The sequence below is a fragment of the Prunus dulcis genome, chromosome 4 (assembly GCF_902201215.1).
Source record: "Prunus dulcis chromosome 4, ALMONDv2, whole genome shotgun sequence".
Lineage (NCBI taxonomy): Eukaryota > Viridiplantae > Streptophyta > Magnoliopsida > Rosales > Rosaceae > Prunus > Prunus dulcis.
This window is the reverse complement of record NC_047653.1, coordinates 15,376,722-15,389,187: the sequence shown is the minus strand read 5'-3', so window position 1 is coordinate 15,389,187 and position 12,466 is coordinate 15,376,722. Positions and strand designations below refer to the sequence as shown.

The 12,466-nt window shown below is 44.4% G+C and overlaps 1 protein-coding gene across 1 annotated transcript; it reads right to left on the bottom strand.

The window, feature by feature from the left end:
* Positions 1-1,642, bottom strand: LOC117625475 (uncharacterized protein K02A2.6-like). Its single transcript, XM_034357025.1, has 2 exons — positions 1,012-1,642; positions 1-929 (listed from the first exon to the last, which is right to left on the bottom strand). The coding sequence occupies exons 1-2, from the start codon at positions 1,640-1,642 to the stop codon at positions 1-3; spliced, it is 1,560 nt and encodes a 519-aa protein (XP_034212916.1).
* Positions 1,643-12,466: the final 10,824 nt, after the last annotated feature.

The following is a 12,466-nucleotide window of genomic DNA, read 5'->3' as shown; positions in this document are numbered from 1 at the left end:
TTAGCCTTGCTCTCTCTCTATCCCGGGGTCTGTCTGCATAGCTTGTGAATCCCACATGGTTGGGTGGAACTTCTTTAACCATTTGCCATTGATTGGGGCATTGTGAATAACTCCATCTCTGTCCTGCAACCTATATGCCCCCATTCCGAGGATCTGGTTAATCACAAAAGGACCTTCCCATGTAGGTGACCATTTTCCGTATCCAGCTATGTGTGTTCCAAGGGGCAGAATTGCCTTCCAGACTATCTCTCCTTCTTCAAAACTTTTGTCTTTAACTCTTTTATTGTATGCTCTTGATACAGCCTGTTTTCCTGCCAAGAGTTTGTTGAGGGTGTCAATCCTACTTGCATCCAATTCTTCTAATTCAAGTAACATGGCTTGAGAGTAGTCTTCTCCTGTGAGATGGTGCTGGTGAGCAATTCTAAGAGATTGGACTGCTATCTCCATAGGCAGAATTGCATCATGGCCGTAGGTTAGAGCATAGGGAGTCATGCCAGTTGCTTCTCTTTTGGAAGTTCTGTATGCCCACAAAGTCTCTGATAACTTTTCATGCCACTGTTTTGGATTCTTCTCCAACATTTTCCTGATGATATTGATAATCACCTTGTTACTTGATTCTGCCTGTCCATTAGCTTGAGCATAATAGGGGGTGGACTGAAGTAGTTTGAATTTGAATGCTTCTGCCATATCTAGCATATCCCTAGATATGAAAGAAGAACCCCTATCAGTTGTGATTGATTCTGGAATGCCGAATCTTTGTATGATCTGTTCTTCTATAAAGGTGATGATCTCTTGAGAAGTTGTGGTTTTGATTGGCTTGGCCTCTACCCATTTGGTGAAATAGTCTGTAGCAACAATGATAAAACAATGCTGCTGGCTGCTGGCTGCTGGCTGGATAGATTTTGCCAATGAGATCCATTGCCCATCCCCTAAAAGGCCATGGTTTTACCACTGGATTCATGGGAACAGAAGGAGCCTGCTGGATTGGGCCGTGCCTTTGACAAGCTTCACATCCCTTGGAATAATTGATGCAATCCTTCAACATGGTTGGCCAGAAGTAGCCATACCTTCTAATTAACCAGCACATCTTTCTTCCTCCTTGGTGAGCTCCACAGATCCCCTCATGGGTTTCTCCCATGACTTTCATATATTCTGTCTTTCCGAGGCACCTTAATAGCACCTCATCTTTACTTTTTCGGACCAAATCTTCATTCCACATGAGGTAGTTTGTAGCCATGATTCTCACTCTTCTCTCAGAGGGCAGAGTGGGATACTGCAAGTAAGTCATGATAGGCCCCCTCCAATCGTCTTTAGTGATCAAGGCAGAATTGACCTCTATCTCCATTCCTCTGGTCAGAACTGACGGTAGACTCTTTCTTCCTATCTTGATGATCCTTTGGACGCAGTCTTCGGGCATTTGTATGCCTGATGCTACCTGAGCCAGTTCATTGGCTGCAAAGTTCTCTTCCCTTGGGATGTGTTCCCAAGTAGCTTCTCTGAATTCTGTCAACAGATTTCTAGCTGCTACTAGATATACAGCCAAGGAAGGATTTAGACACTTGTATTCTCCAGCAATTTGTTTTAAGACAAGCATGGAATCTCCCAAGATCTCCACGGATTGGATTCCTAATTCTACCAACATCTCAAGCCCTATAATCAAAGCTTCGTACTCAGCCCTGTTGTTGGTGCATTGGAAATCTAACTGGAAGGAATAGCAATGTCTGATCCCCAAGGTTCTTCCAGAACAACCCCAGCTCCTGAAGCCTTATCTGTCTTTGATCCATCAAAATATAGTTTCCAAGGAGTAAGATGAATCGAATAGATTGGATTGTTAAGGCAAACATGGGCCCTGGTTAGCAGATTTGCATTTGCTATGTCCAGAGAGTCCATATTTTCAATTTCCTCTCCTGGGTGATCTGCTAGGAAGTCTGCCACAGCTTGCCCCTTGACAGCTTTCTGGGGGACATACCTAAGGGTGAATTCTGTCAAAGCCAAAGTCCATTTCCCAATTCTGCCTCTCAGCATTGGTCTTGTCAACATATACTTGATCAAGTCTGTCTTGGCGATGATATAGATAGTGTGTGGCAGCATGTAATGTCTGAGCTTTATAGCAGTAAAATACAAGGCCAGACAAAGCCTTTCTATTGCGGAATACCTCCTCTCCACTTCTGTCAGTGTTCTGCTTAGATAGTAAACTGCCTGCTCCTTTCCTTCCTTGTTGTCCTGGACTAACAAGCTTCCAATGGACACCTCTGATGCAGACACATAGAGTTTGAGTGGTCTGCCTCTCTTTGGTGGGGACAGAACTGGTGGATTTGAGAGGTAGTCTTTTATCTCCTGGAAAGCCTGCTGGTGCTGTTCTTCCCACTTGAATGTTTGTTCCTGCTTTAGCTTTAACAAGGAAGAAAAGGGCTGAATCTTTCCTGCAGAATTGGATATGAATCTCCTTAGAAAATTGATTTTTCCTAGGAGACTCTGAAGTTCCTTTTTGTTCCGAGGTGGTAGGGCTTCCATGATGGACTTTGCTTTATTTTTGTCAATCTCTATGCCTCTCTGGTGAACCAAGAATCCTAAGAAATTTCCTGCCTGAACTCCAAAAACACATTTTTTGGGGTTCATTTTTAGCTTGTGCTGCCTCATTCTTAGAAATGCCTTCCTTAGACTTGATATGTGGTTTCCTTCCTCGGGGGACTTAATCACTACATCATCTATGTATACTTCCAAAGAATGTCCTATCATATCATGAAAGATGGAATTCATTGCCCTTTGATAGGTAGCACCCGCGTTTCTTAAACCGAAAGGCATTACAGTATATTCGAAAGCACCTATATGCCCTGGACACATGAAGGCTGTCTTGTGGATGTCTTGTTCTGCCATCATGATCTGGTTATAACCTGCGTTGCCATCCATGAAAGATAGCATCTGGTTATGAGCAGCTCCGTCTATTAGCATGTCCGCCATTGGCATAGGATATTCGTCTTTGGGAGATGCTTCGTTCAGATTTCTGTAATCCACACATATTCTAACTGCCCCTGTTTTTCTTTTGAGGACAGGTACAATATTTGCTAGCCAATCGGCATAGATGGCTGGTCTGATGAATCCTGCCTTGAGCAGCCTTTCTATTTCTTCCTTGACCTTCAGTTCCGTGTCCATGGACATTCTTCTCCTAGCCTGTTTAACTGGAAGGTAGCCATCTTTGATTGGCAGTTTGTGCTCTACTAGCTGTCTGTCCAGTCCTGGCATCTCGTGATAGTGCCAAGCAAAACAATCTCTGAACTCCTGCAAAAGTGCGATGAGTTCAGACTTGAGTGGTTCTTCTAAGAGTGTGCTGATGAAAGTAGGTCTTGGATCTTCTTTGTCCCTAAGTTTATTTCTTGTAGAGGATCCTCCACTTCTGGCAGGGAGTCATCCAATGCTGCTGGTGCAAAATCCAATACTTCTTCCTGCAAAACTTCCTCTTCTTGCTCCTTCGTACTTTCGTGAGTGAATTCTGCCATATTGGTGGCTGGATTCTGCGTAAAAAACTTCCTTTCTTCCCAGTATATCAACAATCTTTTTGTGATGGATCGGATTGTTGTAGCTCGATCCTTTTCCAGTTGATTGGGACTAATCATCATAGTTTTTAGCGTAGAAAGGTCTATTCCAGTCCTCCATGGAATTGGCTAGACCTTCTTCAATGAGCCTTTGGGCCGTGACACCATGGGGGCGGCCGTTCTGGTTGACTCCAAAGAAAGTAAAAGGACCGAGGTCGTCATGATAATACCTTGCTTCAAGACACATGGCAGAGGGTAGGAATGGCCGTGGATCGGCCTCTACAATCTCCATTTGGCCTTCATCATTCCATAGTGCTAGCTGCTGGTGGAGAGTGGAAGGGACACAAAGGCTCTAGTGAATCCAATCCCTGCCAAGTAGTGCATTGTAAGTGGTGGAAGTAGTGTCTATCACAAAGAATGCTATTTTTAATTCCTTGCTTCCAACTATGACATCCACGTCTAAGATGCCATGAATTTTTGTGATGCCCCCAGCGAAGTTGGTGACGGTTAAACGTGTTGGAATCAAGTCCCTCTCTGTTCTGCCCATTTTGCTCAGCATTCTGTGGGGTAGTAGATTAATGGCTGCACCTCCATCTATCATGATTTTGGAAATAGGGATGCCTCCGAGGTTTGCTGTTATAAATAAAGGCCTGAGATGGTTTGCCATTTCTCTGGTTGGTTTGGGAAAATAACACTGCTCCGTAGCTGGGTTTTTGGCAGTTCCGCCTGTTCTGGGGTTGTCTGCCTGTTGTTCTGGCATCTCCTTTGTTTCCGCCAGTCTGCACTCAAAGCTTTCCTGAGAGAAAACATCTCCTTCCAAGGTGCTTCCTTGTCCCTCGGCGGCCCTGAATTTTTCTGGCAGGATGAACACCATATTAACTCCCAAGTCACTCTGTAGTAAGTCTTCTAACTCTGCGCCAAAAGCCCCTGTTTCAGCATCCAATTCTTCCTCAAATTCCATCAGTTCTTCCCCGTATTCTTCGGTCCAATCATCTTGTTCTTCAGTTCCGAGGGGTTCATTCTGTCCTTCTGCAAATGTTCCATAGTCCAACTGTTCCTCTTCATATCCCTCCGTGGGGTCATCTTTCCCTTGCTGCGGGGTAGGCTCGGATTTCCATTGTGCCTGCAAGATGTTGGGTTGACTGCCAGACGAGGAGGCTGGATGGACAGGAGATCTGGCCGGAGGTTCTGCTTCCGGTAGCTTTCTTGGGTGACAAGCTTCCTGTTCTGCCTGGGGCATTGTTTCGGGATTCTTTCCTTTCCTGGAAGAATTGGTCTCTATATGTACCTGAGTTTTATTCTGGCTCTTGAGATATGTGCAGTATTGCCTCTGGATCCTCCTTCTCTGAGTTCTGGTTAACTCCATGGTTGGTCTGCCGCTTTTCCCTACGGAGTACCACCTGCCCTCTATGATTGTTGCCAAGGGCTTTCCATTCCCGGGTGCCTTGATTGATGTCTCCTTCCTGGGCTGTTCTACCTTCCTTTCGCTGTATTGTGAAGGCCTGAAATGGCTCCTGTGCCTTGCTTTGCCCTGGGGTGAGGTTCCAATCCTATCAAAGACACTAGGCGTGGGTCGATTCTGTTTGTCTAGAACGACTTCTAGCTCTGTTTCACACTTGCACCTGCTACAAAGGACTACCCCAGCTGATATGGTGGCTCTTGGTCTCTGGCTGGTCTCCCTTATGATCCTTCTGCCTCTGCTACAACTAGTATCTGTCATTGGCTGAGTTTCTCTCTGTTCTGGCCAATTCAAGTTAACCATGTTGACTTGTGGTTGAGGGAAAGGATCTGTCGTGACCGATGGCGGTTTTTCCGCCAGTTTCAACCTTCCTGCCGTTATTCCTTCTTGTATCACGTCCCTGAAAACGACACAACTATTGGTGGAATGGTTCCAAGAGTTGTGCCACCTGCAGTACTGTCTCCCTTTGAGTTCCTCCGGCTTGGGTATTCTGTGAGGCGTTTCTATTGCCTTCTGCAGCAGCATTTCATCGAACAAAGCATCAACCTTGGTTAAATCAAAAGAGTAAACCTTGTTCTGCATTGGCTTGTTGGGAACGAATCCTCCCGTGAATGGTGGTGGCTTTTGGTCTTTAGGTGGCTTTGTAAGGGCTTTGCAACTAATAGGATGTTTTAGTTTTGCCATTTCTGCCACCGAAACCTCTTTCTCTTCTGACTCTTCTGTGTCCTCCTGTGATTCCACCCCAATTAGGTGGACCGAAGAGGAAGGGGATTTGTAATAAGTGCCTTTAGAGGAGTTCCTTCTCTGTTGTTCCTCTCTGAGCAGCTCCTCGTATTTGGAAGCCTTATCAGCCAATTCTGCCAGGTCCCCGAACAATATCCCGTCGAACCTCTTTCTGAGAGAGATTTTAAGGGCAGCTTGGGCCATCTGGATGAAATGTCTCTCCTCCATGGGGATCCGGCACTTCATTTTAAGCTTTCTGAACCTGGTTATGAAGTCTTGGGCTGGTTCATCTTCGCTTTGCTTGAGGGCGGCCAAGTCACTGATGGTGACTTCTGGCTGGATCCTGTAATAGTAGTCATGGAAGACGTTCTCCATCTGTTCCCAAGTCTGCACAGAATTGGCTGGCAGGCTAGTATACCAGGTGAAAGCCTGTCCAGAGAGAGAATTGCCGAAGAGTCTTAGTTTCAACAAAGGGTTGTTCTCAATAGCTATGCATTGGACGGAGAACCTGCCTATATGTTCAACTGAGGAAGCATGGGAATCTTCCCCGTTGAACAAGGTGAAGTTTGGTACTTTGAAGCCTGGAGGTAATGGTATTTGATCGATGCAGGCTGGATATGGTTTCCTGTATATAGGCCTTTCACCTCTTCTGGCCTCGGGTTCCATGATTTCCCTGATCATTCTCTGCAATGCCCCTATATCATTCAGAGCGTTGATGGGGGGAGGATTCTGTCCCTGTTCTGCCTGAATGTAATCGATTCTGGGCTCCATTCTGTATGGTCTGAGTGGAGGTTCTTCTCTGTGCCCTTCCTGCTCTTCGATATCTGGGTGATTTCTCCAGTTTGCCCCCGGTCTATTCCTGTCCTGGTTAGCAAAAAGGTTATTGCCCCCTCTGCCCCTTCTCCCTCTTGCGGGTGGAGGGAATGGATTAGGGTCCATCCTTCTGGGTCTATATGGCAATACAGCTGGTGGTTCTGGCTGAAATGCCAAAGGTTGATCATGCTGGACCACCAAGGGTGGAATGGGCTGAGGTTCTGGCTGGTTCTGCTGAACCAATACAAGGTCATTTGGTCGGGCTGGGACCTCCTGCTCTTGATTAGGAAGGATTCCCTCTCTTGGACCAGCCTGGACTTCTCTGTGATCTGGTACTCCAGCTATCTGTGCAACTAAAGGATTTTCCTGGTATGGCCATGCCAGTCCTGGTGGAGGACCATGAGGGAGATCCAACTGCTGGACTACAGCATCGGGGTTTTGGACTCTGGCCATGGCGCTCTCTCGGTCTTTCCGGAACTGCCTGTTAACCTGCCATTGCATCATTGCTGTCATATTATTGAGAGTGTCTTGGCTCCTTTGGACCGTGGCTTCTTGTCGGAGTATTGACTCCTGTATTTGATTCATCCTTCTGGAGTTAGTTCCAGAATGTCTACTTCCTGTGCTGCCGCGAGCTGATTGTCTGGCGTCGCTTTCTTCTGACTCGGAACCTTCCCTGCGAGCCATCTGGTTTGTCTCCATATCTAGTATGAATTCTGGCTAGAGCTTCCTGTATGTGTAAACCTGTGAACGGTTCTGCTGAAGTATGTATACTGAGATGTCCCACCGGGCGTGCCAAATTGTTCACCCGTTTTCGCGTTTAGCTCCTGTGATGGAAGGGCGAAGTTCCCCACTGGCTTGGAGACCATGTACTGGTCAAGCGAGTCAGCTTTCTTTGGTGTGCGAGCGTGCCACTGCTAGCAACGTGAATTCTAGCAGACTTCTTTTTAGAATAGATAACTTGCGCCCCAAGTTACTGACTTCTAAAAATCAAACGATTGTGAATTTGGGTGAGGAATATCTCCCAAGTAAGTTCTTTTCTTGCCTTAGACTGGTAAGGACTTTCATAATTTATCTCAGTATATAAAGAAAACGGCTGTTCTGGCCAGAAGTGTTTGATAGAAGTGGACTGTTTTAGGCAGAACTGCCTTTTGCAAGATAATAAATACACATATTTAACTCTAGACAAGTTAAAGGACTGTCGGAACTTCGTTTCCGCTTGAATGGAAGACTCTGCTGTAGGCTGGACTGGACATGTCTGGATTGGTCCGCACTGCTTTGTGACTTCAAATGCTAGGTTGACCTGCAAATCGATACCAAAGTTGGATTTTGGCAGAGCTTTACGTTTTCTTCACGCTTTGTGAGGCCTTTTGAATAGGCAGAACTGCAACTCCTCCTGCTTGAAATGGACAGAAGTGGCTATTCTCGATGGTCTGATGAGCTAAGGATCGTACTACGAGAGTTGTTCTGCTTGAATAAGACTCGTCCTGAGTTTTCTGGGGTCTCCACGTCTGTGAAAACTCAAACTCTGCTTGTCTTGGCTTTTGCTGAACCAAATTTGTAACGAGGTGTCTCGTTCTAGAAGACTTGTTTTCTAAGTCTGAATTTTGGAATTCAAGTGAGCTCTTGGCTTTTTCTTGGTGTTGTGTTTTTGATTGATGAGTTGATTGTCCTTTTCTTTCTTGCCTGCTTCTGTTTTTATAAGAGATCCTCTTCTGGAGGTGTTTTCTAAATTTTAAATGGGCGGCAAAAAGATCTCTTAGAAAAGATCTTTATCAACCGTGGCAGACAAGTTCTCAATAGTCTCCAGTGATCCCTTCCCTAGTTCCCTGGGTGACTGCTTTTTGTTTCAACCAACGCCAACGCTTGTGTGTGCTTTTTATGGCGGTTTGGTTTTCTTCTGTACTCTCTGAATAATTCCTTATTTCCTGTTCTAATTGAGAAGGCATGGCCTGTGAATCCTTTTGAAAAGATGGACTATTGTCTTCGGGGCAAAACAAATCTCTGAAAATAGGTGGGCTTCTTGATTTCCTGTCGGCAGTTCCCCGGAGACGTCTCTTCCCATAAAAACTCTAGTTGAAAATGTTGACCCTCTCAATAGCTGAGGTAGCCACGTGGGAGATATATTTGTTTAGTTTCTTGGGCTTGAATCCAAACAAATTCTGTGGGCTGATCTTTTAAAGCCCGGATGACAGTTTCTTTCTTTTGGGCTTTCTTGGGCTGGGAACTTTTGTCTTTGATAAAAAAACGTAAAGCCCAAGCCATCTGGATCCTAATTTTATTGTCCCCAAGCTTTTGGGCCGAGTGGGAAATTTCATTATGGGTTTTATCTTTTTCTGATTTTGGCGCGTCAATTTTAGGCCCAAACAATTTTTGCCAATAGTAGTGTGACATGTGTGCATAAGTTTTTTTTTTTTTGTATTTTAGATGAATTATTTTTGCATATGTGTCAAACTGTGATTCGCATGAAGGAGGAGTATCTCTTTACCAATAAAGAGGCAAGTAGTATCCAAAATTAAATGAAGGCAAAACATGTGATAAAAAAATGCCTTCAATCTAAAATCTCCTCCCCATACATTAGAGCAGTTTAGAATATCGTTTTGTTAAAAAAAAAAAAAAACACATGCATATAATTAAATACATGGATATCGCACTCCTCCCAACACCGTATTAAAAAATAATGCAATGGGCTTGCGGCTTAAGTTGTTAAAAGCATTTACTCATGTATCCGAAATCCTAGGTTTGATTCCCTCCCTCTTCTAATATCGCTTGTATCTAAAACAAAAGGCAACATTAAGGGCATGTTTACATATCAGTAATGGGTATGGGAGGAAAGGGAATGATTTTCATTCCTGACTTCCTCTGTGTTTACTTGCAATCATGAATTAAAAAATAAGTGGATCCCACCTCAAAATCCGTAATCATATCCCCTCAAAACTAGGCATCAAATCAACTAGGGGGAGTAGTCGATATGATTCTCATTCCTGTTTTCTCTTAATAACTTCCAAAATACCCTTACCACTTTACCATAATTTCAAAACACTCAAACCCTAAAAAAAATAAAAACTCACACCAAAAGTTCCAAGACGCTCCAACCCTAAAAAAAAATTTAAAAACTCAGTTCCAAGAAGTTCCATGTATTTAATCGTATGAAGATTATGTAGGTTATTATTATTTGATTGTTTACTAGTTACGTAGGTGATATATATTTATTGGAGTTTATTTTTTCGTTTGAAATTGGTTCTGGGCAAAGGTGTTATTAACATTATTATTGAACTGGGCTCTTGTTGTTCATCTTGTTCAGCATATTGATTCCTCATGTTTACACCGTTTTATTGGTTTGTTGCAGGATTAGTTTGGTCTCCTTTGCCAATTTGAGAATTATATATGTGTTGTGGTGAAAATGTGCGTGGCATTTTAGTAATAAAATTAATTTGGATCCTAATTCATGAAAGTTAGTAAACAATAACAATGGGAATCAACCCCATTCCTTTGCTAATTTCATATGTTTAGTAAACAGCTTAATGGGAATGATTCTTCCCATGCCGATTCAGTAGTTCCCCGATTCCTAAATTCTCTGATTTTTTTTATTTTTTATTTTTTGTTACAAGGAGGGCCAAAGCCCGACAAAAACACAAAGGAGAACTACACTGGGACAAGCCTCGCAGTGGTTCCCCTAGAAGAGTCATTAGCCAAGAGGCTAACAATAGAAGGAGGAGGAAGATCAATAACATGAAAACCCAAACTGGAATTTTGACCCAAGTGAGCCATATGGTCCGCAGCAGAGTTTTGCTCTCTATAGATGTGATAGATGGTGCACTCCCAGTCATGCAAGAGCAAGTCTTTGCAGCAATGGATGATGCTAGAAAGGGGGTGGTTAGTTCCAGTTTCTCCATTAATAAGAGATACAGCAGTGAGAGAGTCACATTCCATATGAATTCGTCGGATGCCTTCGTTCCACGTGAGGAGCAAGCCTCTGAAGACTCCCCAAAGCTCCGCTTCTAGGATACTGCCACTTCCCAGCTTCGTAACAAACCCCTTGACCCAAATACCAGCATCGTTCCTTATGATGCCACCAGCACTAATAGCGCCCAAAACACCCATACAACTACCATCCACGTTAATCTTAAACCAGCCAGCACAGGGAGGAGACCAGTGAAGTTTAAGGACATGTTTAGGAAGCTTGGAGTTCCTGGATCTGTTAGCCACCAGCCATTCACGGGAGAAATGGATGATCGGAATGTGGGGCCAGGGAGGAGGAGAGAAGTTGAGATCAAAAACTTTCTTACAGCGCCATTTCCAGCAGAACCATAGGGCAGCCAAAAACAGGGAGGACCAAGGGATACCCTGCAAGCAGCTGAAACTAGCTTTAATATTGGTGAAGAGCCAGTCCTTAAAATCCATAGAGAAGGAGTGAGCAACTTGATTGGGAATGCCAATGGAGTTCCACATTTTAGCCGCATGACTGCACCTGCGAAAGAGATGATCCAAGGACTCCATGGAGCCGTTGCAGCAAGGGCAGTTGGAGTTGGAAGCTAAGTTTCTTCTCACACGTTGGACATTGGTTAGGAGCTTACCATGAATCAACAGCCAGAGAAAGGTTTTGATCTTGGGGGGGACCTGCAGCTTCCAAATAATATCCCAATTCCAAGTATAGTTGGTCTCCTCAGTAAACAAGGAGAGGTAAGCCGTTTTCACAGAAAATTCACCATTGGAGGTGAGCTGCCATATACAAGAGTCCGCCTCAGTGTGATTAAACCCTGCAAAGATGCAATGAATTTTTTGCACCACATGCAAGGGGAGGCAGCCCATAAGCCAGTCTGTGTTCCAACCTTGCTCCGTGAGAAAATCACTCACGGTCCAATCCAGCATATCAGCAGTAAGGGGGACTATGGTGAAGTTCTCCAGAGGACCACAGCCAGCCCAATTATCCTTCCAAAACAAGATATTGTCACCATTCCCAACTCTCCATTTAAGACCTTTGGAGGCGAGTTGAGTCCCAAAAAGAATACCTCGCCAAGTACTAGAGCAATTTAGGAATTTAAGATTAGGCGCAGCAAGCAAACTTTGGTCTTTTAGGTACTTGCCATTGAGAACTTGGGACCAAAGACCCTGCTTTTTTTGAATAAGTTTCCAACCAGTCTTGGCAAGAAGGGCCTGGTTCATAAAATGGGTCTTTTTTAGACCTAGCCCACCACAGCTCTTAGGATGGCAAACAGTGTCCCAGTTGACAAGGTGGATTTTAGTTTGGTCACCGGTATAACCCCACAAGAAATCCCTATTAATCTTATCAAGCTGGTTACAAGTAGATATAGGAAGCTCAACCGATTGCATCGTATAGATTGGAATAGCAGAGGTGACAGCTTGCAAATAAGTGAGTCTCCCTGCCATAGATAATGTGTGGCTCTTCCAGGAGGCTAATCTGCGCTGCACTTTGTCAACAATCCCAAAGTAAGTATCCTTGGTAATTCTAGATTGGATCAAGGGAACACCAAGATAATTCCCAAGGCAATCCGTGAGGGGAGACCCGCAAATATTGGCTATAGAAGCAGCAATTCCAGGTTCAGTATTAGGGGAACAGCAGATTCTAGATTTCTCAAAGCTGACTTGCTGACCCGAGGCACCACAAAAGAGGTCCAAGCAATGCTTCATAAGCTTAGCTTGGTGGATAGAGGCTTCCCCGAATAAAATGAGGTCATCCGCAAAGAAAAGGTGGGATATAGCAGGGCCATTTCTAGCAACCTTAACAGGTTTCCAGGTTCCAGAGGAGATATGTTCAATGATAATATAGGAAAGTTTTTCCATGCATAGGACAAAAATGTAAGGGGAGAGGGGGTCACCTTGTCTGATCCCAGCATTTGGAGAGAACCTTCCAGTAAGCTCACCATTGAGAATGGCTTGGTATCTGACCGACTTGATGCACTGCATGATAAGAACCAGG

Excerpts from the sequence above, each read along its gene's own strand:
- LOC117625475 (XM_034357025.1), bottom strand. The coding sequence starts at position 1,642 with ATGTTGGTAGAATTAGGAATCCAATCCGTGGAGATCTTGGGAGATTCC. Across the intron at positions 930-1,011 it reads CATCAATTATTCCAAGGGAT|GGGATGGGCAATGGATCTCA; the intron begins GTGAAGCTTGTC and ends ATGGCCTTTTAG.